This window comes from Neofelis nebulosa, chromosome 8 (assembly GCF_028018385.1).
Source record: "Neofelis nebulosa isolate mNeoNeb1 chromosome 8, mNeoNeb1.pri, whole genome shotgun sequence".
NCBI lineage: Eukaryota > Metazoa > Chordata > Mammalia > Carnivora > Felidae > Neofelis > Neofelis nebulosa.
The window spans coordinates 95,957,396-95,983,817 of NC_080789.1; the positions used below are offsets into that span (position 1 = coordinate 95,957,396).

Here is a 26,422-nt window from a genome sequence, read left to right on the forward strand (position 1 = left end):
TTACACTGAATTTGAAAGGTGGTCATGGCTTCCACACATGCAAACTCTTTGCTTCTCTGGTCACCAATGAAGCCAGAAAAAAAAAAAAAAAATCACTCAGCCTTGGATAGAAAGGAGGGAAGAAAAGGTTAAACTATCAAGAAAGGATGATGGCGATCTTTGTATCTGAGTGATGCTAATTGTGAATATAGTTGCCTAAACTTATGTATTCTATATGTAATTTATATCCCAATAGTTTTAAGCTACAGTTGAGTATGTTCTCATATTTTAAGAGCCTTTTGTTCTCTTTCTGAAAACTGTGTTTATATCCTTTCTTATTTTTCTGTTGGTTTGCTTTTTCTCATTGATTTGTAGGAACTTTATATTTATCAGGGAAATTAGCCCTTCAGTATATGGGTTGTGAACATTTTCCCAGTTTGCCATTGTATTTGTGTGAGTGTGTGTGTATGTTATTGACTTAGTACCACAAACAAATCTATACCAGGTCCTTTTTGAGATAATTAGAGATGGCCCTAAACTGAACAAATGCCTTACTTTTTAAGCTTTTTTAAAAATTGTGTTAAGTATACATAACAAAAATTTGACCATTTTAACTATTTTTTGCAATATATTAATTCTGTTTATTAAATATTCCATAAAAAAATTGTTCTTAAGAGTGGTAACAGCAGCAGGGTGCCTGAGTGGCTCAGTCAGGTGAGCATCTGACTTGATCTTGGTTCAGGTCATGACATCATGGTTTGTAGGATTGAGCCCCATGACGGGCTCAGGCTTGGCATTGGTAGTGCCCAGCCTGCTTAGAATTCTCTCTCTCCCTCTCTCTGTCCCTCCCCAGCTTGTGCATGCTAGTACTCTCTCTCTCCAAATAAATTTAAAACCTTAAAAAAAAAAAAAAAGTGAGAATTAAAACTGAGAAATAGGAGCGCCCGGGGGGCTTAGTCCGTTAAGCATCTGAATCTTGGTTTTGACTCAGGTCATGATCTCATGGCTCATGAGCAAGCGCAGCATGGGGCTCACACTGACAGTGCTGAGCCTGCTTTGGATCCTCACTCTCTCCCTCTCTCTCTGCCCCTCCCCCCATTCACACGCGCACTCTCTGTCTCTGTTGAAAATAAACATTTTTTTTTTTAACTGAGAAACATATTTACAAGGTTAATATAGCAGATTGTGGATGGTTACTTGAGAATCCAAGATAAGAACTGGATGTCTCTGTTAATTATATGGTTTATAAATATATGGAATGATTAGTATTTATTATATAACTGGTACTGTGGTAAGTACTGCCCATACATTATCCCACTGAATAGATTAATAATCCTGTGAGAGAGGTAAATGCATCCTCATGATATAGCCAAAGAAATAGAAACTTTAAAAGGTGAAGTAACTTGCAAAAGGTCTTATAGGCAATGAGTTAGGTAACTGGGACTCAAACCCAAGCAGTCTGATTTCAGAGCCTGAAGTGCAACCACCATACCCATGTCTCACAAAGGATTCACAGAACACTGTGTAGGAGATTCTTTTAGACAGAACATGGACAGACTTTAAAATGTTTCCAGTAGTTGTGTGCGTATGTATGTGTGTGTGCCTGTAGAAGTGTACGTAAGTATATATGCATGTATGTATGTATTTAAATACGCACATAATTTGCCACTTTAACCATTTTTTATTTATTTTTAAGTTTATTTATTTATTTTGAGACAGAGAGAGTGCAAGCAGGAGAGGGGTAGAAAGAGAGGGAGATTAAGAATCCCAAGCAGGCTCTGTGCTGTCAGCACAGAGACCAATGTGGGGGTTCGATCTCACGAACCGACCCGTGAGATCATGACCTGAGCAGAGATCGAGAGTCAGTCGCTAAACCAACTGTGCCACCCAGGCACCCCTAACCATTTTTTAAATGCATAGCTCAGTGGAATTAAGTATATTCATGTTGTTGTGCAACTATTACCCCAAGCCATTGTCTCTGACTTTGCTCTGAAAGCCTTTGCCATACAGAACATTTTTAGTCTTATGTCATTGAATTTAACAATACTATATTTAATAGATTCTGCTTTGTTTCATACCTAGAAAGACCTTCCCCGCTCTGAGATTATATTTTTGAAAAGTCCCCTGAAGTTTCTTCTAGTGTGTCTCTAATTTCATTTTTTTACACTTCAGGAAAAAAGTGTAAGTTTTTACACTTCTTTAATCCTTCAGGAATCGATCCTAGTATAAAGTATGAGATAAGGATCCCACTCCATTTTTTTTAAATGCTAGTAGGAATTACATTTCCAGCTAGACAAATTCACTTTAAAACCAAATAGGAAAAAAGTCAAGCAAAAGCAGCCAAATTCTGGGAAAATTCTGGGAAAAAAGCAGATTAAAGGGGCTGGTTGGATGTAGAATATTAGTGTTACCAGAAATAAAATTACAGTAATTAAAATAATATAGTCCTGAGTGCATAAACAAATAGAACAATGGAATGGAATAGGATAATCAGAACTTAACAGAATTTAATATAAAAGCATAAATTTAATTATCCCCTTTATCATCTTGAGTATTTCTATCCAAGAATATGGGGCACACTTTCATTTGTTCAAGTCTTCCGTTAGAGATACATCCACAGAATGAGAACCTTACTCCATCTGCCCCCTGCCTTCCTCTCCACTAAAGAGTGACAAGTAGTGAAAAGTTACCTGTGGAGGCTTTGTTTGGGGTCTAAATTGCTTCCCAGCATCATTCCTAACATATTGGATTCCCCAGTGTCTCTCTCTATTCACATAATGTGGAAAGCTGTTATCAAGTCAGATTTAATCAGACATATCTGTACCATAGGTCCATAGTCTGGGCCCAAACCCAATACTAAGTGTTAAAGATGAAACAGTAGGTGTTCGGTGTTGGCAGAATTCTTTTTAAAGTTTCCAGAGGCTGAGTTTGGGCCTTGCTTTCAGTTGGGAAGTTAGGACGGCAATTGGAAGTTACCAGCTACTCTCAAAGATAGTGCTTCAAGTGATCATAGGTGTTGGTCTAGAACAGCAATGTCTAACGGAAATATAATGGGAGTCATATATGCAAATTAAAATGGTCTAGGGGCGCCTGGGTGGCGCAGTCGGTTAAGCGTCCGACTTCAGCCAGGTCACGATCTCGCGGTCCGTGAGTTCGAGCCCCGCGTCAGGCTCTGGGCTGATGGCTGGGAGCCTGGAGCCTGTTTCCGATTCTGTGTCTCCCTCTCTCTCTGCCCCTCCCCCGTTCATGCTCTGTCTCTCTCTGTCCCAAAAATAAATAAAAAACGTTGAAAAAAAAAAAATTTAAAATGGTCTAGTAACCACACTAAAAAAAGGGGGAAAAGAAACAGATAAAATTAAATTTCATATTTTTATTTGATCCAATATATCAAAAATATGATCACTTCAACATGTAATCAATACAAAAATTATTGAGATATTTAACATTCTTTTTCATACTAATTCTTGGAAACCTGGTGTATATTTCACAGTTACATCTCAATTTGGACGAGCCACATTCAAATGCTCAATAGCTACATACGGCTTCTGGCTACCATATTGGAAGGTACAACTCTAGAAGAAATCTTCCTTGAGTGCAACTCAAGGAAAATTGCTTAATTTATTGAATATCCATAAAGTCCAAGATTGGAAATACCATATCTCAAGGGTCTAGAACAGACTTTGGAAGTAACTAACTAGTCCTCATACTCACTTGATATTTTTCCCCTGTCTACAATGTCCTTATCAAGGGGTCATCCAGACTAGTGCCTGACTCACACTTCCAGGGATGATGAGCTCACTACTTCCTGAGGCTAGCCAGTCCATCTGGGGACTTTCTTAACTCAAACAAATTCCTTACTAAGGGCACAGGCAGGTTAGTTTACGGTGGTCCAAGTTAGGTTGTGTAAGTAAAGGATTGATTGGGTTAGGAAGGACTGGAGGAGGTAAGAACTAAAAAATGGCTGGGGAGTTAAGTGGAGTTAAGAACTGTTAAGACTGAAGGCTGGGGCTGGACGTCAGGTTAAAATCATTAGTTACACTGCCACAAGAGTAAGAGACTCCCAAAATGTAGGCATATATGCTAGTTTCACTAATGTGAAAATAGAGTGATTTAGAGAGTAATTTGAATTACTATAAACTTTTGAAATTTTCACAGCAAAGTAAAACATAATTGAGTTACAATTAATGCAGGATATCGTCTCAATTAGACCCGTAATACAACCAACATTCTCCTAAATCTTAAAGTACTTTATCAAAAGAATTAATTTCCAGACCCAGAAATCAAAAGGCACTTGAAAAGTCATATTTCCTTTCTTAATTTTTTTCTCAATTTTATTTTAACATTTTCCTTACTCAAAAGCACTCTGGAAATCAAAGAGAGAAAACTTCCTTTAAATTTTTTCAATAAAAATGACAGCGACTTGGCTGAATTATGATGGAATCTGGCTGGGTAGCACTTGAAATAATAGACCTGATCTGTCTTTACATCTCCCCGGTTTCTTTTCTTTCCTTTCTTTTTTTTTTTTTTTTTTTTTTTTTCCCTCTAGGTTGTAAGGTGCTCTTTTCCGGGCCACCTTCATCCCCAGCCCCCTCCCTCCCCAAGTCTACCTTTCCAAGGCAGGGGAAGGTGCATCTTCTCTTGGGCTTCCGTCAGCGCCTCCCTAGCACCTCTGGCCAGCAGCCGGCGAAGCGGCGTGCCCCGGACATCCATTAACGTTTTATACTACATCTCTGCCCCCGCCAAAGCTGCTCGGGTTTCTTTACCGCGGCCCCACGCTCCCCCACCCGCCTGCACACTGTCAACGGCACTTTGGGGCAAAATTTTGGAACAGACAGATGCTCCGCCCACCCTCCTCCCCAGAACCAGCTGAAGCTCCCCAGTTCGGGGCGCCGAAATAGGTTTCGTCACACGATGTGGGGTACCGTATTTTTTACAAGCAAACAAGCATCCAAAAAAAAAATTCAAACTGCACCGTCGGGCCAATGGGGAAGGAGCGGGAGGTGGGCGGAGGAAGAGCGCAGCGGGCGGGCGGGGCAGGCGCGGGGGCTGGTACCGCAGGGGATTCGTGAAAACGCGCCGGGCGCAAGGTTTGGGGCTTTTTTTTTTTTTTTTTTTTTCTTCCCTTTCCTCCCAAACCAGCTAAAGCGCGAGAAGCTGGAGGCTTTCGGATCCACCTTAAATTTTCAGTGGACTCGGCGCAGGGGTCAGTGGGCGCAGCCAATGCCAATCAAGTTTACAACCACCAGCCCGGGAGGGAAAAAAGAGAGGAAAAAAATAATCTTCAAGTTCCCTAGTCCTATACACACTCGGACGGACGCACGCACTCACATACGCGGGCACACAAAAGGAAGCGGGGGTGGGGGGGGTGGAACAGGCGCCCGAGGGAGGAGGGTGGGGGTAAATGTTTGCAAAACGCTCGTTTGGGGCTCGGTGCCCGCGGCCCGAGCGCTCGGGGAAGGCGCGCGGGAAGCGCGGCCCGACCCGAGCGCCATGATGGTCGCCGCGGTTCGGAGCCCATTTTCTGGAGGGGGAGCTGCAATGATGCAATCCCCCGGCCCCGCGTCCCGGCTGCGCGCCCTTCTCCCTGCCTTTTCTTAGCGTTCCTTTGAGGCGCGTCGACGCTTCGCGCCCAACACGCATCGATTTCTTGTTGTATTTTGTGCTTTCTGATTCCTGCCTACTGTGTGTCCCCACGCGAGACAGGCCTGGGACTTGAGTGTCCGTGTAAATACTTTCGCTTCTGCAGGGTCTGACTGAGGCTGACCCCACCCCACCCCCACGCGAGCCAAGATCCGGGAGGTTTCCTCCCCCTTACCCCGCCGTGGATGAGGCGGGGGTGGGGGGGATCTAGCCTGACTGTGGGCGCTTCTTCTCTGCCGCCGCCCCCCTCCCCAGTTGCGCTTACAAGATTTTTACCTTACTGTTGGCCGGGAGGGAGGGGAGCGGGCGTAGGGTGTGGCTCAGGTAAAAGAGATGGCAAATTTAAAAAAGAAATTCGCACTCTGAAAAACAGATTGGAGATCCAGATAGGCTTTTAAAACACCTTTTTCAGTCCTAAAAAGCTTATGAAGAGCAAGTGTTACGCTCACAATGATGAAGATGAAATGGCGAAGACGGCGTTTCCCGGCCGCCGGGAAAGGTCGCCTGGCGCGGCCGGGGCGGTGGGCGCACCGGGGCCTGAAAGGCCGCGCGCCCCGCTCCCATCCTGTGGATTTCCACGGTCCCTTCTGTCCCCCAGTCATGCCCCTGGCCCCACGTTTTCCTATTTCTTCCCTGCCCCAGTCCGACGCGTTGGACAGCTGGGGATGCGATGGGGGGTGGGGGAGCTGGATTTTGCAAAACGGCTGTAGAGGAGGAAGCGACCCCGCAAGCGGCTGTGGCGCTCGGCCCCTCCTGCGCGTCGCTGCGGTCCTCCTTGGCCGCCGGCGAGCCGGGAAGCCTTTCGAAATGCGCGGGGCTGCGGATCATTGGAGCCCAGGGTGGGGGTGGGAGCGGGCTGCTGCCCCGGAGGGTCCGCAGATTCGGAAAGGTTCTCCCCTTCGCTCAGATCCCCCCACCGATCTGGAATATGGCAGGGTGCTTGGTGTAGAGGGTCTGACTGTGGAGAGAAGTAGGGGCTTCCGCTTCTTTCTCAACCCAGAGGAGAGATGATGAGGGAGGAAAGTTTCCGAGAAACCGCCCCGCGCCGCTGCGCGGGCCGGGGAGCAGCCGCCCTCCACGGCCTGCGGGGCGCCCCGAGCGCGGGAACTGCGCGCAGCCACCCCGGCGGCGCGGGCGCTGCAAGTGGCAGAAATGCAGCGAGACTTGATGGCCTTTTCGTCGCGGGGCGCCAGCCAGCCCGACGCCGCAACTGCCGCGGCAGGCGGGAGCGGGGCTTCGGGGCAGTTTGGGGAGACGACGGCGCAGTGGCCGGGGTAGCGGAGCAGGGTTTGGCTGGCGCCGGCTGCCGCGACCCCTCAGAGGGACGCCTGCGGCGGGCCCAGCGATCCGGGGCAAGGGAAGGGACGCTCCGAATCTCGGAGACGCACTTGGAGAGTTGACACAGACGTGTAAAGGATCCACCCGGTGACTTGGGGGCTGCGTTCCTGTGAACGTGCCTGGCGCGGCCAGCATCCACTTCTTCCTGGCCCTACACTCCTAAAACGCAGTCTCTAAAAATTCACATTAAGGATGCCGCTTGAGGGAAGGAAAATAGGGTGCAGGCAGCAATTAAGAGGATTTTTTTCCTCTGTTAGAGACACTTTTTAAGTACTCTTTTTGGTTCAGAGAAACTAATTTTATTTCATTATTTCCTGACTCTCCATTCCTTCCTCCGCATTTTGAATTGTTTTTCTTGCTTTCTCAGTGTCTTCCTGAAAAACACCCTGTATGCGTGTTTTGAATAGAATCACAAAAACACCTTTAGCCTTTAATTAAAATAATACCTACTTGGAAGATGTAGCTCCGCCACCAAAGGACCTTCTTTTCTCCTTCCCGGCAGCCCAGCCGAAGAGAGTCAACTCTGCTTTTTTTTTTTTTTTTTTGCTTTGCTTTCTTCTTTTTTTTTTTTTTCTTTCTTTAACAGCTTCAGGTCAAAATAAGTTTTAAAACTGTCTTGTGTAGAGCCCCCTTTGGGGTGCAATAATGTAAATGCTAGTATTTCAGGTAAACAATTTAACCCAAGTTCAAATGTTTGCGATTTAACCATTTGCAGAATCCTAGAAAAAAAAATTTACACCTTAGCCACATTTTTAAGAGAATGTGTAATAACAGGAATCATTTTTAGTAAATTTGACTTTAAAATACCTTGTTTAAGTTTTTCTTATTAAAGTAAAAAATATCTACCTCTGCCACGTCAACATGGGCCCCAAACCCTCAGATTTGGTATTTAGATTAACCAGTCTTAGGTTGTGTAGATTATAACCAGGAAATTTCAGAATTGAAGGATTTGTTATGACCAGTTTGAAGAATACCTGTTCCGTCTAAATTAGTGTGGAATTCCAATTTCTAAAGGACCTATATATATCTAAATATTTTTGACAAGAGGTGTAGATTAGGTGGTCTGAACAATCGCTCTAATTTCCCATAACACTTGCATGTGTAAATACAGAATTTAGAGAAGTCACCATGTTACTTTCATTTTCAGTCCTGCAAATGCATGAACAGTCTACACTTATGTAAAAATGTTTGAGTCGGACACATATCCTAGAAGATATAAATATTGGAACTAATGGAGATTTGACAATCTTATTTATATGAAAATGTGGCTTTTCCACTTTCCACGTCTAAAGCTTTGTTCACTCATACAGAACTAAGTGGAAAATACTATCACATTCAGAACCACATAGACATCATCTGAGATGTGGGCCTAAATTATCAAGATATTTGCCACTTCATATTATATTTGTGTAAATACACCCATAATGCCAGGTCAAATACCTCAAAGCTTAGTAAAGCACATTACAGTTCAACTCGATAGCTATGGAAGTTTTCTTTATTGATTGCTTGATGTGTAACAATAATTGGCATCTTTTTCACACATTACAAAAAATTATACTTGGCTCAGTATGCAACCTTTTAAGCATAGCCATATTATTTAACAGAAGAAGGGAAAAAATCTATTCTACCCAATACAGCATTTACAAATGCACAAAACATGCCACTTTGGCTTGTATATGGTCTAGATTAAAAAAAAAAAAATCTCTTTTTAACATAAATAAGTTAGTATAATTTTTCAGTGTCTTTACAGAGTTATGTACACAGGTACACTTCAAATGGTTTTGTTTCATACACATACACAGGCAATGTAAAAATACTGTTTAAAGATGTAGTATCCATTTCAGTAATTCCACGTATGCTTTTCTCTATATGCACTTTCCTTTAAAAACACCATTTCCTTGGGGCAAATTAACAAATAAAATGAGAACCTTTAAATTAAAATTATTTCATTATTTTTATGTGAAGTTACTGAAAGATGTTTAAAAAATATCCAAGGTATTAGAATTATTTTGACTGTGTCTACACAGCTCAAAGTCCAAAGAAAATTAAGAAATCTCAGCAAACCTGATAAAAATTAGATGGTTAAATCTGAGCATTTAGAACTCCCCCATACACCCCAGATATTTGCCCAGAATTACCTGAAAGGATTACCTAACTGCTGAATAATTAAATGGTAAATTCCAATTTTAAGAGAAACTGAAGGGGGGGGGGGGGGGGGCGGGGGGAATAAGAGGATAGTTTTTTGTTTAAAAAAAAAAAAAAAAAGCCATTTGCCACTACATAACGGAATCATCAGAGCTCCCAAATGAGAAAAAGCTTCATGTACAAAAAAATTAGCAATTATTTGCAACCAGTGTTCAAATTTGGATGATTTTTTAAAAATGAATTATCAGTTTTCACTGAAAGAGACATTACATCTTTAAAGAAAACAATTCAAACCCTTCCCCAAAACTGCTTCTCTTCATGCAAGTCAAATATTTTTCTCCTTGCTCTAAATGGAAGCAAGCTCTTCAGAACCCCCCCCACGCCAATTCCTCAGCCCCACCCTGCCGTCCCTCCCCCCAAAGTTTATGTGCTACATAAAAGGTAAAAACTATATACACAGGTAGTACAATGAAGCAAATAAGGAAAAACCTAATTGCACAATGCTACATCCAATGCTTTTAGAGGCAGATCATTTAAGAGTGCCTAAAATTTTAGTGTTATTGTGTTGTTGCTTTTCAGTGCTTATACAGGATGTCCACTCCATGGAGTCAGAGATATGTATTTAAAATTTTTAATTTATATCTTCCTTGCTTCATCAAGCAGTGATGTATCTGATAAACAAGGAAACGTGCTCTTAATTCTGCAAAAGAAACAAAAAGAAAGAATTAGGAGAAAAAGCACTAGAATAGCATTACCAATAAAGTACAGGAATTATTTCGTCACTGTCTTAGTTGTGAAATACCTGAGCAATGGAAAAGAAAGTGTGTACTAAAAGCTGATGACCATAGTCCTCTCCATCCAACGTTTCCTTCACTGGATTTTTTACTTTTCTCCGTGTTGTTTATTTTTGTTTAGAGGAGTGGGATCTCAACAGTGGGGAGATTTGTCCCCCAGGGGACGTGTGGCAATGTTTGGAGACATTTTAGGTTGTCACACTGGGGGTGGGAGGTTGCTACTGGCATCTGTTGGGAAAGGCCAGGGCTGCTGCCAAACATTCTACTAATGTACAGGACAGCCTCCCACAACAAAGAATTATTCAGCCCAAAATGTCAATAGTGCAGAGGTTGAGAAACCCTGGTCTAGAGAATCGGGGTCAAAGACAGTGAGAAAGAAAGGAGAATTAAGAAACTGTAACACTTAAGAGTATCAAAGTTTTCTAAATTTGAAAAATAAGTGGAACTGTAACTTATAAATGCTCTCCAAAGAAAATTCTATTAACTTTTTTTTTTTCAAAATATTCTTGTTTCTCAGTCATATGCAAAATATACACAAGAATGCTTTTGAGGAGGTCCTTACCACTATTTCTAGTATTCTCTGAACTGGCAATGTTTACTAACAAATGCCTCTCTCTATGTCAGAATGGGACCAGATCAAAATCCAATAGGTGTGATTCACTGTGGCTCATCTGATGAGCTAAGCTTCAGGTCACAAACCACAAGTCCCAAGCTGCAGGTGGCTTCAGAAAATTTTTTTCATCTACTTTTCCCACTTCGTATACAGCTGTAATATAGAAGTCCTATAGTGATGTTTTGTATAACCTTTGAAAAATGTCAGATGTGTGTGAAGAAGTCATATATATGACACTATGATTTAAAAACACAACAAACTTGAATCTCATCTTAATCTCTAGGTTCCTTTATTTTTTTTTTATAAATGAGGATTTTTAAAAGCCAGGATCAACATGTACTAAAATCTCTTTATGTGCTAAGCTATGAGTGCATTGGGGGGGGAGAAACACGGTTCTTATCAGTAAGAAGTTTACAAACTATTAACATATGCACTTTGATCATTATGGATAGCCAATCCACGGTAAATTGAGGGCTGAATTATTCAAATTAGCTGTCCATATTGACCAGATTTTAGTATATGGAAAAAGTCTCCACTTCTCTTCTGTGGGGTAGACCTGCCCTTGCCGGCCCTTATGACTATTCACAGTTTCCCCTAAAATATCCAAATCATCCTGTTATAGCACAATTAGCATACACATGCTGACGTGTTCCTGGATTGCTTACTCCAGCACAGTTAATTTAACTTCTGCTTTGTGACTTCGGAAGTTATCATCAGAAATTCTGTAGGAACCTTAGTATTTTTGAGGTTTCCAGTTTGGTTTTTTTAAATACACAGTGTTCCTTTCCTGTTCCCAAAACTTGTAAGAAAACAGGGAAAGCGGTAGTTTATGAAAATGACAAAAATAAAAGCATGTAACCATTGGGTTAACCAAATAGGAACCATTTGTACCTAACTTTTCCCTCAAATTTTAATCATTTACTTGCCATTTTCCCCACGTATGGCTCGAAATCTGTTACAGACTCAACTTGAATCCCTGGGAAATGAATTCTCATGAAGTGAGACTGGGGCATACCCCAGTTCTTGTTCAGAAGAAGTTAAGAACCTACTGTTCCCCAACATGTTTTGGTGGGATTCACAGGGAATTGGCCTTCTATCCATTGGGCCTTGGTCACAAGTACTTGCCGAGGACACTTGGTCTAGTCATTCCATGTTTCAAGGGAAAATTATGTCAGGACGTGGAAAGCGTGAAGCACCACAGTACCCCGGAATCCAGTGATGCCCCAGCTTTTCCCATTCCTATTTTTTGACCTCACAAAATATAAACAAAAACAAAAACCCACAAACTCTATAATCTGCCAGCAACCACTAAGATCAGGTTATCTTGGGGTTTGAAAGCCCAATTCGGGATGTAAGTTACTTGCGCCTAGCCATCAACCCACCGATGAGTTTACGTTTGACGTCTTCTCAGGCCAGGCTTCTTGGGCGTCTGCTCCACTGAACCCGCGTTCGGGGAACCGTCTGAGACATTTTCTTCTGTTCTGTTGGCTCTTTTGTTTTGAGGAGAGGAATCTAAGGGCAGGAGGGAATTTTAAAAAGAACACACAATCTTTATTAGAAAAACAATGGCTGACAGAAGTTGGCACAATAGGTAGGGGATGAAAAACCCACACCTCCACCCACAATCCTGGATCCGTCATTCCCAGTGGCCTTTAAGGGCACAGAATGAGGTTGTTTTCACATAACAGAAAGTGTATTCTACGCCCCAAAGCTCTCTGTCCATTGCGAAGACGGAGGCCGTGGATACACATCCCAACGTTGTCACAGACCCACCGCGGGCTAGCGGAGAGGAACTGCCATGTTTTCGGTTAGAGAAATTATCAGATAATACCATCTCAGGCTCCTGACTTAAAAATAATAAACAGGCAAGCAGTCAGCCGGATAGCATTTAAAACCCAAGATTAGGCCACTTCGCTCCCCACAAGCTAAATCAGAATACGCTACAAAAGTAAGTAAATAAATGAATAAACAAACAAACAAATAAATAAATAAAAAGCTGAGGTTAAGACCCTCAAGCAGGCAAAGCGGTGCCCCGGACAGACAGACACACAGACAGACAGACATTTTCTACTTGGGGAAGGGTCATTACCATCTGTAGCAGGTCGCTTCCTTATCCCAGGGCACTGCTCCGCTAACCCCGTCTGGTTGTCCGATGTATCAGTCTTTTGGTCTACCAAATGTGTGTCCTCTGTGTTTGCCTGAGACCCAATTAAAGGCACCGCCTGGCGGTTCCCGCTGACATCCTGGCTCTCCTGCGCCGGCACCTTGCAGGCGCCTTTGGGTGGCCGCGGGGGTCTGTAGTAGAACTCGGGCAAGCTGCCCTTTTCCACCTCTTGCCACTCGTATTTGCCCTCCAGGGGCTTGTGATTCTGGAAATCAAAATTCCACTTGCGCTGGCTTGCCTCTTCCATGTCTCTGCAGTGCTTCTCCAAGTCCCGGGTCAACTCTTCGTGGTTGACCGGGCCGAAGAGGTTCCTGCAGGCGGAGGGCTTGGGGTACTCCGCCTGTCTGGCGTCCATCCGCTCCAGGCTCGGGCTCCCGTTAGACACTCGCACGTTTGACATCTTCCTCCCGGGTCTCTACGACCGCCTCGCGCGCGCTCTCCGAAAACAAAACTGAACAAAACAAAACGCCCCGACCCAGCCCGAACCCCTCTTATAAGCCCTGCGACTGCGCTCCGAGCCAAGAGAAACAAACACGGACAAGTAACTGCCCGAGCGTCAGGGGCGCGCTGGCTCTGGGGGAGGGGTGAGGGGAAGCCCCGGCCAGGCAGCCGAGAGCCGCCGCCGATCAAGTGTACCGGCGAGCGGGAGGGCGGGGAGGGGAGGGGAGAGGAGAGAGGAGGGGGGTGGCAAAGCCAGTCCAGGTCCCGGGCTGCTGCGAGCCCGCGGGTCCCGCCAACCGAGCGGCTCTCCAAACCTTGGCGGCGTCGGAGTCGCGGAGCGGCGAGGCTCTGGGGACAGGGGAGGGGGAGAAAAACACCCCGAAAAGACGAGCCCCCTTTTTTTAGTTGCCCAATATGGCGGTGGAAGGGAGGCTGACGAAGAAGAAAATGATTGACACCGCAAGTCTATTTAAACAGAGGAGGAGATCCATTGGTTGCGGCGCCGGGAGCCGCCCCGCCGCGGCTGGCAAGCCCGGCCTTAAGGTGGCCCGGCGCGTCCCCGCCCGCGCGCGCGCGCGCGCCGACTCCGACAGCGCCGCCCGGAGATTGGCTGAGTCGCGTGACTGCCGGAGGTGCGCCGCTGCCAGCAAACCTGCTCCGGCTGGCCTCGGAGAAATTAAAAACGAGACAAACAAACTAGCCAAACGGCCGGGGAGCCGGGGAGGGGCGGGGGCGGGGGCGGCGGGACCTCGGGTTCAGGTCACCGCGCTGCGCTGGCTGGCGCGCCCACTCCGCGCCCGGGAAACCGAGGGGCTGGATCAGATGATCTCCAAGGTGGCTGGCGGCTCGTTTTACGCCTCGGTGGCGATCGTGTTTTCCCGGCACTCGCCGGGCCGCGGGTGCGGGCCACTGGGGGCGGAGGCGGACAGTGGGAGTTCTGCCCCCAGCTGGGCTCTCGCCGGTGGCCCCAACCTCTGGCCCTGCGGGGCTGGGGGCGGGGGAGCCTTCGTCGAGGGCCTGGGAGCCCCCCTGCCTGGGTGCCTCGGCTGTGGGTGAGCAGTGGTTAGCTCACCCTTAACCTAGAAGTCTCTGCTCTTCTGGGGGTGGCGGGAGGTTGGGGAAGAGGCCAAAGCGAACGTGGGCGCAGCATTTGTAATCTAGTCTGAACCCAAGCTCTCTCCCTCAGTAAAAATAAGGATTTCAAGATCAAAAACTCGACTGGTCTCCCAGGTCCCTAATAAAACCTGTAGCTGTCTCAGACACAGGTTTCAAAAGCGGGGTCACACCCCTGACCCAGGTTCTTGCTTCCCGAGCACATTTAAGGCCACTGACATGGGCTGCGTGTGGGAACTAGTCTCCTCTTTGTATTTTTCACTTCTTTCCCGGGTTGTAGCAGTTTCCTCTACCTGAGTCCCGCCGCCAAATACAACAGCTCCTTCCTTCCTCCACCTTTCCCTCCCACTAGATTCACTGCTACAACCCACCCAGAGCAAAATTTAGATGCAAGTGAATGCCCTTACATAGCTACAAATCGTTGAAGGGTGAAAGTAATCTGAAAGTCCAGATTATGAAATGATTCATAAAACCACAGCAACCCTGTCCTCACTTCTGATACTATTATTTGGGCGTTTCTCTGCTCCCCGTTACAACTTGCAATTATCTATCAACATGATCCTGAGCAGGATGGTGAGAGTTAAAGATGTATGGGGAGGGCTGTCGTTTCTGAGACACCGGACTCCACCACTCGCCCATACATATAATCTTGGTTTGGGTCAAAGTGGATACATTTTACTGGAAACTAATCTCCTTCACTTCTAATAGTACACAGCAGCAATGTTTTCTTACGCATCTATGCTACAGATGAGTTTGATTTTTAACTTTTCTTAACCACGTATTGTTCCAAAGTGTGTTCCACTTTGTGTGCCTGCCTCACCTCGGCACTCCAGAATGTAAGAGCTGGCAGGGACCTTCAGAACCCTGTGGCTCAAACCCTTTCTTTCCACCACTGAGGAAATTGAGAGCAGGAGAGGTTTCCTGTCCAGGGACACACATCCAGTAGACGGCAGAGCCAGGTCTCCTAACCCTCAGGCTGGTTCATTTTCTCTTTCTTTCCTTCCTAATGGTTCAGGTTTTGCCTGGATTCGCCTGTGCTGTAGTCTGCAGATCCTCCTCTCTTACAAGGGATTCAAAATGGCTTCTGCTCATTCCCTGGGCTGCCTGCAGATGTTTCCTAGATGTGGCCTGTGGTCACTGATATTTATATACAGCTGTCATGGGCCTTTGGTATCACTATGCACTAGTTCAACTAAAACGCAGATTCCAGAAGGCCAAGGGTGATGATACCCAAGAGAGCAGTGAGAGAGGCAGTGCCCAAAACTAGTTTCAAAGTCAGGACTTTCCACCTGATTGACAGAAAATATTTCACCTGCGATCCACATGAGAGGTCTCACCTTTATTTTTGTACACCTAAGGAGCTATACTTAATTTCCTGGATTAGAGAAGGGGGGAGAGGGACAGGAAAATTAGGGTAGGCCTCAAAACCATATTTTATACACTATTCCCGGAATTATATCACTGTTGACATTTTAACATAATTGCTAGACTACCCAGGAATTCTGTATTATACATAAGCATAAATCCACATGTATAAATACACAAACTACCACATAGATGTAAAAGGAGATATTCTAGAGTATTACAACATACCACAAGAGTTTGATTTTATTCATGGAATTAATATCTTACATAAAAGTAGAAAATTAATATTTCTCTCCCCTACACACCCTGAATCTTTCTTCAATTAATATGTGGGAGCACCATTTTGTTGCTTTGTTACTCTGGAAGAGTAAATGAGTCACAGTCACGCCACCTTAAGAAAGGCTGTGCTTAAATCGACCTTGCTGCGATCTGAAAGCGTTTTGGTTACAGGCAAGGCACCGGAGATCGGTAAGGCAAATAATGAGTAGTAGCGACGAAGCGTGAAAAAAAATACTATGGAGTCCCCAAGGGAAGAGGGAACGCGAAGATCTGAGCGAGCGCCATCCTCCTTGCGGAAAGTGGGCGGCTGCAAAAGAGTAAGCCAGGGTGAAAATTTTCAGAAAAACACTGCGAAGGCGGAGCTTGGGTAGAAGACAGAAAGTTCCCCTCGCACTGCTTTAAAATGGGCTCTGCTTCCCCAAGACCCAGAATCTAGTCCTGAGCCGTGTTTTTGTCGTTTTCACCCCTGACGGTTTCCTACTTAGAGCTGAGAAGTGTCGCGTAAACCAGCCAAGATTTCTGTGTCCTTCACAAACTGACACAGAAGCAGACACCAAAATAACTTTAAACACCTGCGTAGTAGACAAGGGTCCAAACGGGGTGGTAGGGCCAGCTCGCCTCCCAGATGCAGTCCTAGGGGCGAGGATGGGGTGTGGGTACTTGGGCAGCCCCGAATGTTTCTGCGAAAGTCCGAGTTTCCTGGCCCAGTTGCCCCTCCCACCACAAGTACGAGCTTTTAATCCTTCCTGGACGATGTTGATAATAAGGCAGCTTTCACTCAATTTCACTATCCTCCTAAACCCACATACTTTTACAGTTTGAAGATTTCACGGTCATCTGTTTCTGACGTTTGCATTCAACTTAACAAATATTTATTAGGCCCCTTCCATTAATTTGCTTATTCTTTTTTTCTTTCAACAAATAGTTACAGACTGCCTTGGATATGCCAGGCCTTATCCTAGGCTCTGGGGTAGAGAAGTAAACAAACAGATTTAGACTAGGATGAAGCTTACTTCTAAGTAGGGGGAGGGGAGACAGAAAATAAACCCCAAAATACATGACTAAAATACATACTATGTAAGGAAGTGATACATGCTATGGAGAAACCCTAAGCAGAGGAAAAGAAAACAAAGGGTTTGTGAAGTCCCTGTGCGAACAGAGTGGCAGAGAAATGCCTCATCGAGAAATTGGCCTTGGAGAAGCTCAGAAGGCTTGAGAAAGCAAGCCGTGCGGGTAGCTGGGGAAAGGGTATCCCAGTAAAAGGAACAGCAAATGCAAAACCCCTGATGTGAGATCTTTGTCCGATGTCTTCCAGGAACAGCAAGGAGCAAGGGGAGAGTGGTAGCAGAAACTCAGGTCGTACAAGACCATGTAGGCCTGTGTGGAGTTTTTATCATGGGAAGCCACTGGGACACTAGGGAGTTCTGAGCAGGGGAATGATGTGATCTTACCGTGTTTAAGGTATTCCCCATGGCATTATTCTCAGCAGCAGTGGGGGTAAAAGGATGACTTAAGTCACAAAGCCTGCCTTTAGGGAGTATACTTCATAGGTGTGGGAGGCCACCAGGTGCACAAAAAGCTACAGAGGTAGAAGGCAATACATGGAAGAACAGAAAGAGGAAGTCTTCAAGGAAGTGTTCAAGTCAGTTCTTGATAAAATAAGAAAAATGTCAAGATTATAAGGATGTATTGGTGGGGCTGGTAGTTGGGGGATGGGATCAGACAGTTGGCAGGCCATGGATGGCATGCTGAAAAAAAATCTGTTTATTCAACAAGCAAGGGGAACTGATAGAGCTTTTGGTGCAGTAAATAATGTGATCACTGTCCAGGCTTGTCTCTTGAACAAGAGCAAGCCTGGGCCCTGAGAGACAGTGTCCAGGGACCGAGCTAAATGGAAAGCTGGGTAGACAGCCCCATTATGGTGTTAATCCAAAGGAAGCTGGTTGTTGGGCAAAGTGTAATGTGAGGCAGGAGGGTAGAAGCATGGACCATGAGACCAGGATGAGAGTATTTGGAACAGAAGGTGGGAGGCAATCTGGCATGATCACCTGAGCTACAGAGGCATAGCTCTAGATGCTTTGTATGTGGTGATTACAGCCCCCAGAGTAAGTGGAGACGTAAGTGTTAAGGGGCCCAAACTATCTTGAACAATCAGATCTCTGTATTAAGAAGTGGCATCTGACAAGAGTAAAACATGGGTCCGATGAACCTGGAGAGGCTGACTCAGTGAGGTAATTTTGGAGCCTGATTGCAGTTGTTCAAGCAAGAGACACAACAGCATTAAGCAGGGCTGTGGAGGAGGGAATGAAATGTACAGAACGAATGTAGGATTGCCTCGGTAGTTAGAAGGGATAAGGAGATTAGAGAAAGACAGAGAAATGGAGGACAACTTTAAGGACTCAAGCTTGGGTATTTCAGAAATACTGTCATTAACGAAGAACAGTAACACAGGGGGTCAATGTGACACAGACTGCTAGCTGTCCACCAAAACCCATTCTTTCTCCCTTAGTATCAGAATTATAACTGGGCTGACAGCTGCCCAGCCACAGTAAATTTCCCAGCCCCTGTGCAAATAGATGTGGCCTTGTGGATTAGGTATTTCCCAACAGAATGTAAGAAAAAGGGATATGTGTCTTCCCGGCCTAGCACATAAAACCTGTCACATCAACCTCCTACTTCTGCCTCTCTCTCTTTCCTTTCCTATGGGCTATGAAGGTGAATACTACCGCAATTTTGGAAGCCACATTTTTTTTACGTAAAGCTCTGCACCCAATGTGAGGCTTGAACTCATGACCCCAAGATCGAGTCACATGCTCTACCAACTGAGCACCCCTGGCAGCCACATGTTGAAGAACATAGAACTACATCAGCCTGGGTCCCTGGCCTGACTTGAGAAATAAATAGATAGATAGATAGATAGATAGATAGATAGATAGATAGATAGATGATAGATAGATTTCTATTTCGTTGAAATTTTGGGTCTATTTGCTATAGCATTTTGTAGTCAATTCTAATTAACGTAGAGGGGGAAATCAGGGAATAAGGAATAGGGAAGATTCAGAATTTGATACAGTCAGTGTGTGCATTGAAACTGGATCCCCCGAGAAAAGAAAGAGAGGCTGTGTTCCTTAAGAGGGCAACAGAGGGGCGCCTGAGTGACTCAGTCGGTTGAGCATCTGACTTTGGCTCAGGTCATGATCTCGTGGTTCGTGGGTTCGAGCCCCGCGCCGGGCTCTGTGCTGATGGCTCAGAGCCTGGAGCCTCCTTTGGATTCTGTGTCTCCCTCTTTCTCTCTCTCTCTGCCCCTCCCTTCTCTCTCTCTCTCAGAAATAAATAATAAACTAAAAAAAAAAAAAAAAGAGGGCAACAGAGATGGTATTAGAAACACAAATCTGAACCATAATGTGAAGGGGTGTCATGGTTGGTGGGGCTCTGTAAGACCCGTCCATATTTACAAATATGCCATTAACCATATGGCCACATCAGATACTTTGTTACAAAGGTATGGGAATAAGGATGCATGTAGCTTCTCGATCCCTTGATGTCTATGTCGCACTTGAGGTGTGCAACACTGTTTCTTCACTGCCCCAGGCTCTCTTCTCAGAGAGTCTGTCCTCTTACTTAACCTCTTCTGCAGAGGGACAGCAGATTATATGACACTGTTCCCATTCTGATCCTGAAGTTGACCAGATGAGGGGAAAGCAGGTGTCCTATCTGACCTAAACTTGGCCAAATTCCTCTAATGAAAATTTGGAATCAGGTCTCAGAAACCGGTTAGTAAATTGTCAGTCAGAGATTAATAAAGTGATGCAGATTCAGAGTTGAAAGAGTTGTTTTAAGAAAGGAATCTTCAGGGGTGCCTGGGTGGCTCAGTCGGTTAGGTGTCTGACTTCAGCTCAGGTCACAATCTCACAGTCTGTAAGTTCGAGCCCTGCATTGGGTTGTGTACTGACAGCTCAGAGCCTAGAGCCTGCTTCAGATTCTGTGTCTCCTTTTCTCTCTGCCCCTCCCCCACTCACACTCTGTCTCTCTCTGTCTCCCAAAAATGAATAAGTTTTTTAAAAAAATTTTTTTAAAAAGGGTATATTCAGGAGGCACCTGGGTGGCTCAGTCGGTTAAGCATCTGACTCTTGATTTCAGCTCATGACATGGTCTCACAGTTCATGAGATCCAGCCCCTCCTCAGGTTCTGCACTGACCCCACAGAGCCTGCTTGGGATTCTCTCTCTGCCCCTCCCCCACTGTGTGCCCCCCCCCCCCCGTAAATAAATTTAAAAATTATTATTTTTTTATTTAAAAAAATTTTTATGGGGGTGCCTGGGTGGCTCAATCGGTTGAGCGACCGACTTCGGCTCAGGTCATGATCTCACGGTTTGTGAGTTCGAGCCCCGCGTCGGGCTCTGTGCTGACAGCTCAGAGCCTGGAGTCTGCTTTGGATTCTGTGTCTCCCTCTCTCTGCCCCTCCCCCACTCATGCTCTGTCTCTCTCTGTCTCAAAAATAAATGTTAAAAAAATTTTTTTTTTTAATAAAAAAATTTTTATGTTTATTTATTTCTGAGATCATGACCTGAGCCGAAGTCGGTCGCTCAACCGATTGAGCCACCCAGGTGCCCAATAAAAATTTTTTAAAAAGAGCATTGTTATAAAAAAAAAAGAGAGAAAGATATCTTCAGCCCACATGTGATGGAGATGCAGATAATGATCTTCTGTAGAGTTCCAGAAGAAAGAAACGGACATGCAAGGAGAGGCAGTGAAGAGACCATGGGATTTAGAAAGACAGATAACCCTTAGCAACCAAAGACTCCCCAGGTTCTGGATCCTGCAACTCATGAGGTTCCTCTCCCTGGACTTAAGTTTTGTGGGACATCCCTATGTTTATAAAACAATTTCCCCCTTCTTTTCCAAGCTAGTTTGTTATGGGTTTCTGTTAGTTGAACCTGAGATGTTCCTGATGAACTCAATGGTTTACATATTTGAAAGCAGCTTCTCTGGTGTTACCACATTTGGCCCTTATAAGACAACCGTTACGAGGCCAATGCTATCATGTTGTCTTTCAGATGAAGTCCTAAGATGGAAGGCTGAGTGTTCCAAAGCTAAGGAAGAGAGTGAGGAAGGTACTAGAAGCAGCATGCCTGTTCTCATGAAGCAGAGTCCAGAGTCCATGGTGACGATACTTGAAGAAGATGCAAGGACTCCATAAATTTTATGACTGAGGCATCATTGCCTTAATTTACCTACAATGCACTACACTCCCCCCCATCTCTGGGGGAAATGAAAGTTAAATTCCTGGAAAGAAAAATAACATCTTTGAAAGAAATTGGGTTGCAAGAAGGGTATCAAACTGATATGGTGGGGTCATTCTTTAAAGAAAAAAGTGCATCAAGCATTTCTACTTAGAGAAAAATCTTCATTTTCAAGTAAAATATGGTAAGCGAGGGCAGATTTACTAGTATTGCTGGTTTCAAAAGAATGGGAAATAAATAGAAAAACCTGGAGTCATAACCACATACCTGATTTACATGATTTATTTACCTGATTTATTCAGCTTCCAAGACTGGAACATAAGTGGCCAACTTCTGTGAGTAGAATATGGAATTTGGGACAATAAATATGTTCACCACCAATTCACTGTTTTCAATTACATTCTATTCTTTAAATTGAGAAAACATGATGGGGAAAACCTCCTTCGATTATGATCTGTATTTAATTTATGCAAAATTACACCTAAAAAGGGAGGGGAGTGCTCTTTTTCTACTCCTGATCACTCTCTGAATAATTATTCACATGAATATTTGTTCATTCCTTCATTCATTAAATTTTTAATGAGCCCTTACCAGATGCCAGCCTTTCTGGGGACACAGTGGAAAACAAAGATAGCCAAAGTCCTGCTTTCATGGAATTGAGCTTACACTCAAGTGTGAAAGGCAGACAATACACAAACAAATAAGCATAGTGTGTCATGTTGTTACAAGTGCTAAAAGGAAACAAACTACTTTAGGGTACAGAGAGTAATGACGGCAGATGCAATATTAAGAGGAAAGGATTCTTTGATAAAGTGACATTTGAATAGAGACCTGAATGAAATGAGGGCATGTACTATGTAATTTTCTATGTTCCAGGCAGAGGAAATAGCAAATCCAAGGGCCCTGAGGTAGGAATGTGCCTGGAATGGCTGAAGAACAATAAGGGAATGGTAAGCCAGAAATAAAGTAGGGCCTGGGAGGTAGGAAATGAAATCAGACAGTAAGTAGGAGCCCAGATTAAAGATTTTAGATTTTATTCCAATCAAGATAAGCCATCTTTGAGCTGAGAGTTTTGATTGGACTTTGGCTAACTTTAATCACTTTGCTGAGTGGGAAGCACTACAAAGAAGCAAGAGAGAAGCAGAAAGACCAGTGAGCAGACCATTGCAGTAATCCAAAAAGGAGGTCATGTCATTTGAGACCAGAATGGTGGCAGTGTAAGGAGAAAAAGGATAGACTTGATAGATGTGTTTTTAAAGACACAGCCCATGGGATTTGCTGAAGGATTGGAAATAGAGCGTGTGCATGAGCGAGAGGAGTCCATAATGATGCCAAGGCTTTTTGGCCTAAGCAACTGAAGAAAAGTTTGGCTATTTACTGAAACGGGGTGGGCTGAAGGATGGACGAATTTTGCTTTGTGTTAAGTCTGAGATATCCATAGACATCCAAATGGAGAGGCTGAGTAAGTAGATGTATACATGAGTCTGGAATTCAGGGGAGAGAGGTTTGTGCTGGAGATACAAATTTGGAAATTTTCAGCATTTAGATGATGGGACTAGAAGCCACAGGACCAGATAAGATCACCAAGGGAGTTTAGACAGAGAAGAGAAGAGGCCTGAACAGTAAGAAATCAAGAAGATGGGGAGGATCCAGGCAAAAGAGACTGGAAAGGAGACACTGATGGAGTAGAAGAGAGCCTAGGGAGAAGTGACCCAGAGAGCAAGTTAAAGAATGTGTCTCAAGGAGGAGAGAATTGCTGGTTCAAATGGTTCAATTGCTGCTGACAAGAAATAGGACTGAAGACCTACCACTAGATTTAGCCATGGAGGTCACTGGTAATCTGGACAAGAGTAGTTTTGCTAGACTGGAAGATATGAAAGCCTGACTGCTATCTATCCACATGAATAAAATATGCACACATGTACCTAGTCTAAGCAGAGGGTAGCTAGGTTCTAATATCAGGCATCAGTCTGGAAGCAGGCCAGGGGTGGGGTCTGAGCATTGGCAGATGGGAAGTAAACATATTATAAGGGTGCCTCCCATTGCTTACCTGCCCTACTTATTTCTTTGTATGGTTTCACAAGGCTTCCTTCAATATCTTTTCTTAACTTTCTTAAAAATTATCACGTCAACAAACTTCCTTAAACTTCTTTGAAAGGAATAGCTTTGGGAGCCTGTGCTAAGAGAATTAGTATGGAATTAGCTTTGCTTGGGAGTCTCATATTTCAACTAGCTAGTGTTCTGCATAGAAATTCATTGTACAACAGCATCTTCTGTTCCCATCATAATAGACTGTCTTATTTACCAAATAAACAATGTAAGGCTCTAGTATAAATTCTTGGCGTATCAAAAGGGCAATGAGTTGCATTTTTATTTATTTTTGACAAAAAGCCTTTCCTTACTCTGTCATAATGGTATTCTACAAACCTCAATAATCTGCTTAGGATATTCCTGTGTCAGTGGAGTAATTAGATCTCCAGTGTCAAATGCAATTTGTTACCTTTTTCCTTAACTCAGGATTAGATTTTCTGACCTAGAATGTTTCAGAGTAGTTTTCCATCTCTTCCTTTATTGAAGAAACAGAAACATTCAGAATAGTTAGGCCCTCTGTGGCCACATGAGGACAGAAGAGGGTAAGTAATAAGATAGAATTCCCCCTCGCCCCCCCCCCCCCCCCCAACCAGCATTCATCAGGCAGGAATGTAATTGACCTGCTGCGCTATTTAAACAGCACAGGAGGGCAGCACAAGGCCAGAACTGTCAGCCCTAATCCTGCAACTATGCCAAACCACAACCATATTTGTAATCTACTTTTTTTTTTAATGTTTATTTATTTATTCTGGGGGAGAGAGAGAGAGAGACCAAGCGCATGAGCAGGGAAGGGCATAGAGAGAGGGAAAGAGAGTATCCCAAGCAGGCTCTGTGCTGTCCGTGCAAAAAAACCCAACTCCGGGATCCATCTCGTGAACCGTAAGATCATGACCTGAGTCAAAATCAAGTCAGAGGCTTAACTGACTGAGCCTCCCAGGTGCCACTGTAATTTACTTCTTAAAATGCATACACAAGAGTTTCAATCCCCACCAAATTTAACTGAACTATAAATTTACATAGATCTTATTAAATGTTTTCAGATTATTTTATGTATTAATAATACATACATTACACAGTGATCTGAATTTAACTTTTATCAAAGCAGAGTGTTTTAATAGCTATGCAATCAAGGTAAGTATTATAACCCTTAACAAGTGAGGAAGTACAATAAAGATAAAAGGTGACTTATCTATGGTCACACACAATTAGGCATAAGGTCAATGTAACAACTTAAATCTGATTCTTTTCTACTAAACTTAGCTCTTTCAGAAAGTCAGCCTCTCCAACATATAAAAACGCATGTACTGGCTCCATGACATATTCACCTTGAATTCAGATATAAATTGACAGCCTTTTTTGTGTCTCCAGTGAGGCCAATTCTTATGCTCTAAACAAAATAAATGCAAAGTAGATAGCACCCAATAGGTATTAGTGACCAATACGCATGATTCCAGTATAGCTCAAAGAGATACCTCCCACTGCATTCTAGTAGGGGTCCTAGATACGGTAGTTATGGAACCCATCAAGTCTACAGCCCCACCAAAGGTTATGGCATGGGCTCCTGACCAAGAGCTATGGTTTATAATGGGGCCTGATACAGAGAGCTCTGCCTGAAAGAAACAAGATGGTAATTAGCTAAGTCAATCTTATACTTTCACTCAAGATTTAGAACAAGGAAGTATAGCAAGAACCATAAGGTCATGGTGAAAAGAGAACAGACAGATGCAGAGAGAAGACATGTAGGGACCCTGTAGTCACTATGTGCTAGAATGACAGGCCATGGACTTCCTAGGCATACGTGTCTAGAATTCCCAACATCCCAAATGAACTTTTGATTCCTGTTTACCTGGGACCCTTTCAAGGCCCCACAGTTTTGGCTTTGTAGTTTCTAAGGACTTGGCAGTATGGCTAAGAACATGTGAACACACATGCACACATATCCCACACATTCAAGGTAACAAACGGGACTGTTCCTCACAACCAAAAGACTATATACCATCACCCACAGATATTCTTCATAATCAATATAAACCCACATTTAATCCCAACCAGGGTCACACGGAACATATGCTTATATGATCAAAGCTGTACTTCATTCACTCAGTATCTATTGATTATTTATGACATGTCAGGCATTATATGAGTGCTGGAGTTACAGAAAGAAATAAACAACAGAGACAAATAAGGCAAGGTCTCTACTTGAGGGGCTCCAAGCTCAGCAGGAAAGACATAGGAAGATTATACAAGAAACAAATTATACAAAATTTGGAAAAATTGTATACCGATTGCCTAAGTGGTAGATTCTCTTTTGCTTGTTTGTCATCCTGATAGGGCTCTTCTATCCAAGTCCAGTTTATCAGTTAACACAGATTTGTGTCAGCATATTGTACACCCAAGTGAATAGATGAGAACAGAATTAAATCATCATTCTTGAGTGCTTTGCTCATTGGGATGTAGAATGGTGTAATTAGATGGACACGGTTAATAATTACTAATTTCATCATGACCATTATTTAACATGAGTGCTGGCTTCTCAGGAGTTTAAATGTGGTTTGATGTTTTAGATTTAAGAGTTAGACAACCCTTGGGGCACCTGGGTAGCTCAGTTGGTTAAGTGTTCACCATCTGCTCAGGCCATGACCTCACAGTTTGTGGGTTCGAGCTCTGTGTTGGGCTCTGTGCTGACAGTGTGGGGCCTGCTTGGAGTTCTCTCTCTCCCTCTCTCTTGCCCCTAGACTTCTCGCACACACACACACACACACACACACTCTCTCTCTCTCTCTCTCTCTCTCTCTCTCTCTCTCTCAAAATAAACTTTTAAAAAATTCAACAAATATTTAAGTGTGTGTAATTTTGTGAACCATAAGGGCAATCACTAGAGGAATTTTGAAAAGTGAACAAAATACAATCACTACCTTCAATGGGGGGAGTTTTATTCTATATATACAAACAAAGAGACAATAACATTAATGCAAAGCCAAATATGTGTGCTTTAAAAAGATAGTACAAGCAAAGTGTTAACGAAGTTTTTAGAGGAGATCAGGGAAGGCTTCAGAGGTTGCTTTTGAAATGGGTCTTGAAAACTCAATGGGTTTTAACTAGAGGGGGGGGGAGTAACTGAATTAATCAAATGGTACAGTTTATTAAATGTTAACTTGGTAACTTGAAGAGTCATTTTATTCCCCCATTATTGTTTATTGTCACTGTCCAAGATAGCT

The 26,422-nt window shown here is 43.9% G+C and overlaps 2 protein-coding genes and 2 long non-coding RNA genes across 9 annotated transcripts in view; 1 reads left to right on the forward strand and 3 right to left on the reverse strand.

Annotated features, from left to right (window-relative positions):
- The window catches only part of APOLD1 (apolipoprotein L domain containing 1), a 61,627-nt gene extending 54,125 nt beyond the window's left edge, over positions 1-7,502 (reverse strand). For 4 of the 6 annotated variants that reach the window (XM_058743631.1, XM_058743627.1, XM_058743628.1 and 1 more), the window contains exon 1: positions 4,587-4,958. The gene's annotated coding sequence lies outside the window, so the exon portion shown is untranslated. Of the gene's footprint in view, positions 1-4,586; positions 4,961-7,407 lie in introns of those variants that run through there. The other 2 variants (XM_058743629.1, XM_058743632.1) reach the window with 2 other exon arrangements.
- Positions 7,503-8,430: 928 nt separating this feature from the next.
- CDKN1B (cyclin dependent kinase inhibitor 1B) lies at positions 8,431-13,588 on the reverse strand. Its single transcript, XM_058743633.1, has 3 exons — positions 12,599-13,588; positions 11,892-12,021; positions 8,431-9,802 (listed from the first exon to the last, which is right to left on the reverse strand). Exons 1-2 carry the CDS (start codon positions 13,071-13,073, stop codon positions 11,900-11,902), a joined length of 597 nt encoding a protein of 198 aa, XP_058599616.1. The 5' UTR covers positions 13,074-13,588; the 3' UTR covers positions 8,431-9,802; positions 11,892-11,899.
- A 2,229-nt stretch (positions 13,589-15,817) lies between these two features.
- LOC131519974 (uncharacterized) lies at positions 15,818-16,565 on the reverse strand. The gene is made up of 2 exons (XR_009265892.1): positions 16,444-16,565; positions 15,818-16,178 (listed from the first exon to the last, which is right to left on the reverse strand). It is a non-coding gene; the product is annotated as an uncharacterized LOC131519974 (long non-coding RNA).
- LOC131519973 (uncharacterized) lies at positions 16,051-21,494 on the forward strand. The gene is made up of 2 exons (XR_009265891.1): positions 16,051-16,188; positions 20,928-21,494. It is a non-coding gene; the product is annotated as an uncharacterized LOC131519973 (long non-coding RNA).
- The last annotated feature ends 4,928 nt before the right edge of the window (positions 21,495-26,422 follow it).

Coding starts and splice junctions, on each gene's coding strand:
- CDKN1B (XM_058743633.1), bottom strand. CDS start 13,073: ATGTCAAACGTGCGAGTGTCTAACGGGAGCCCGAGCCTGGAGCGGATG. Junction 12,022..12,598: donor GAAGCGACCTGCTACAGATG/GTAATGACCCTT, acceptor TCCTGCCCTTAG/ATTCCTCTCCTCAAAACAAA.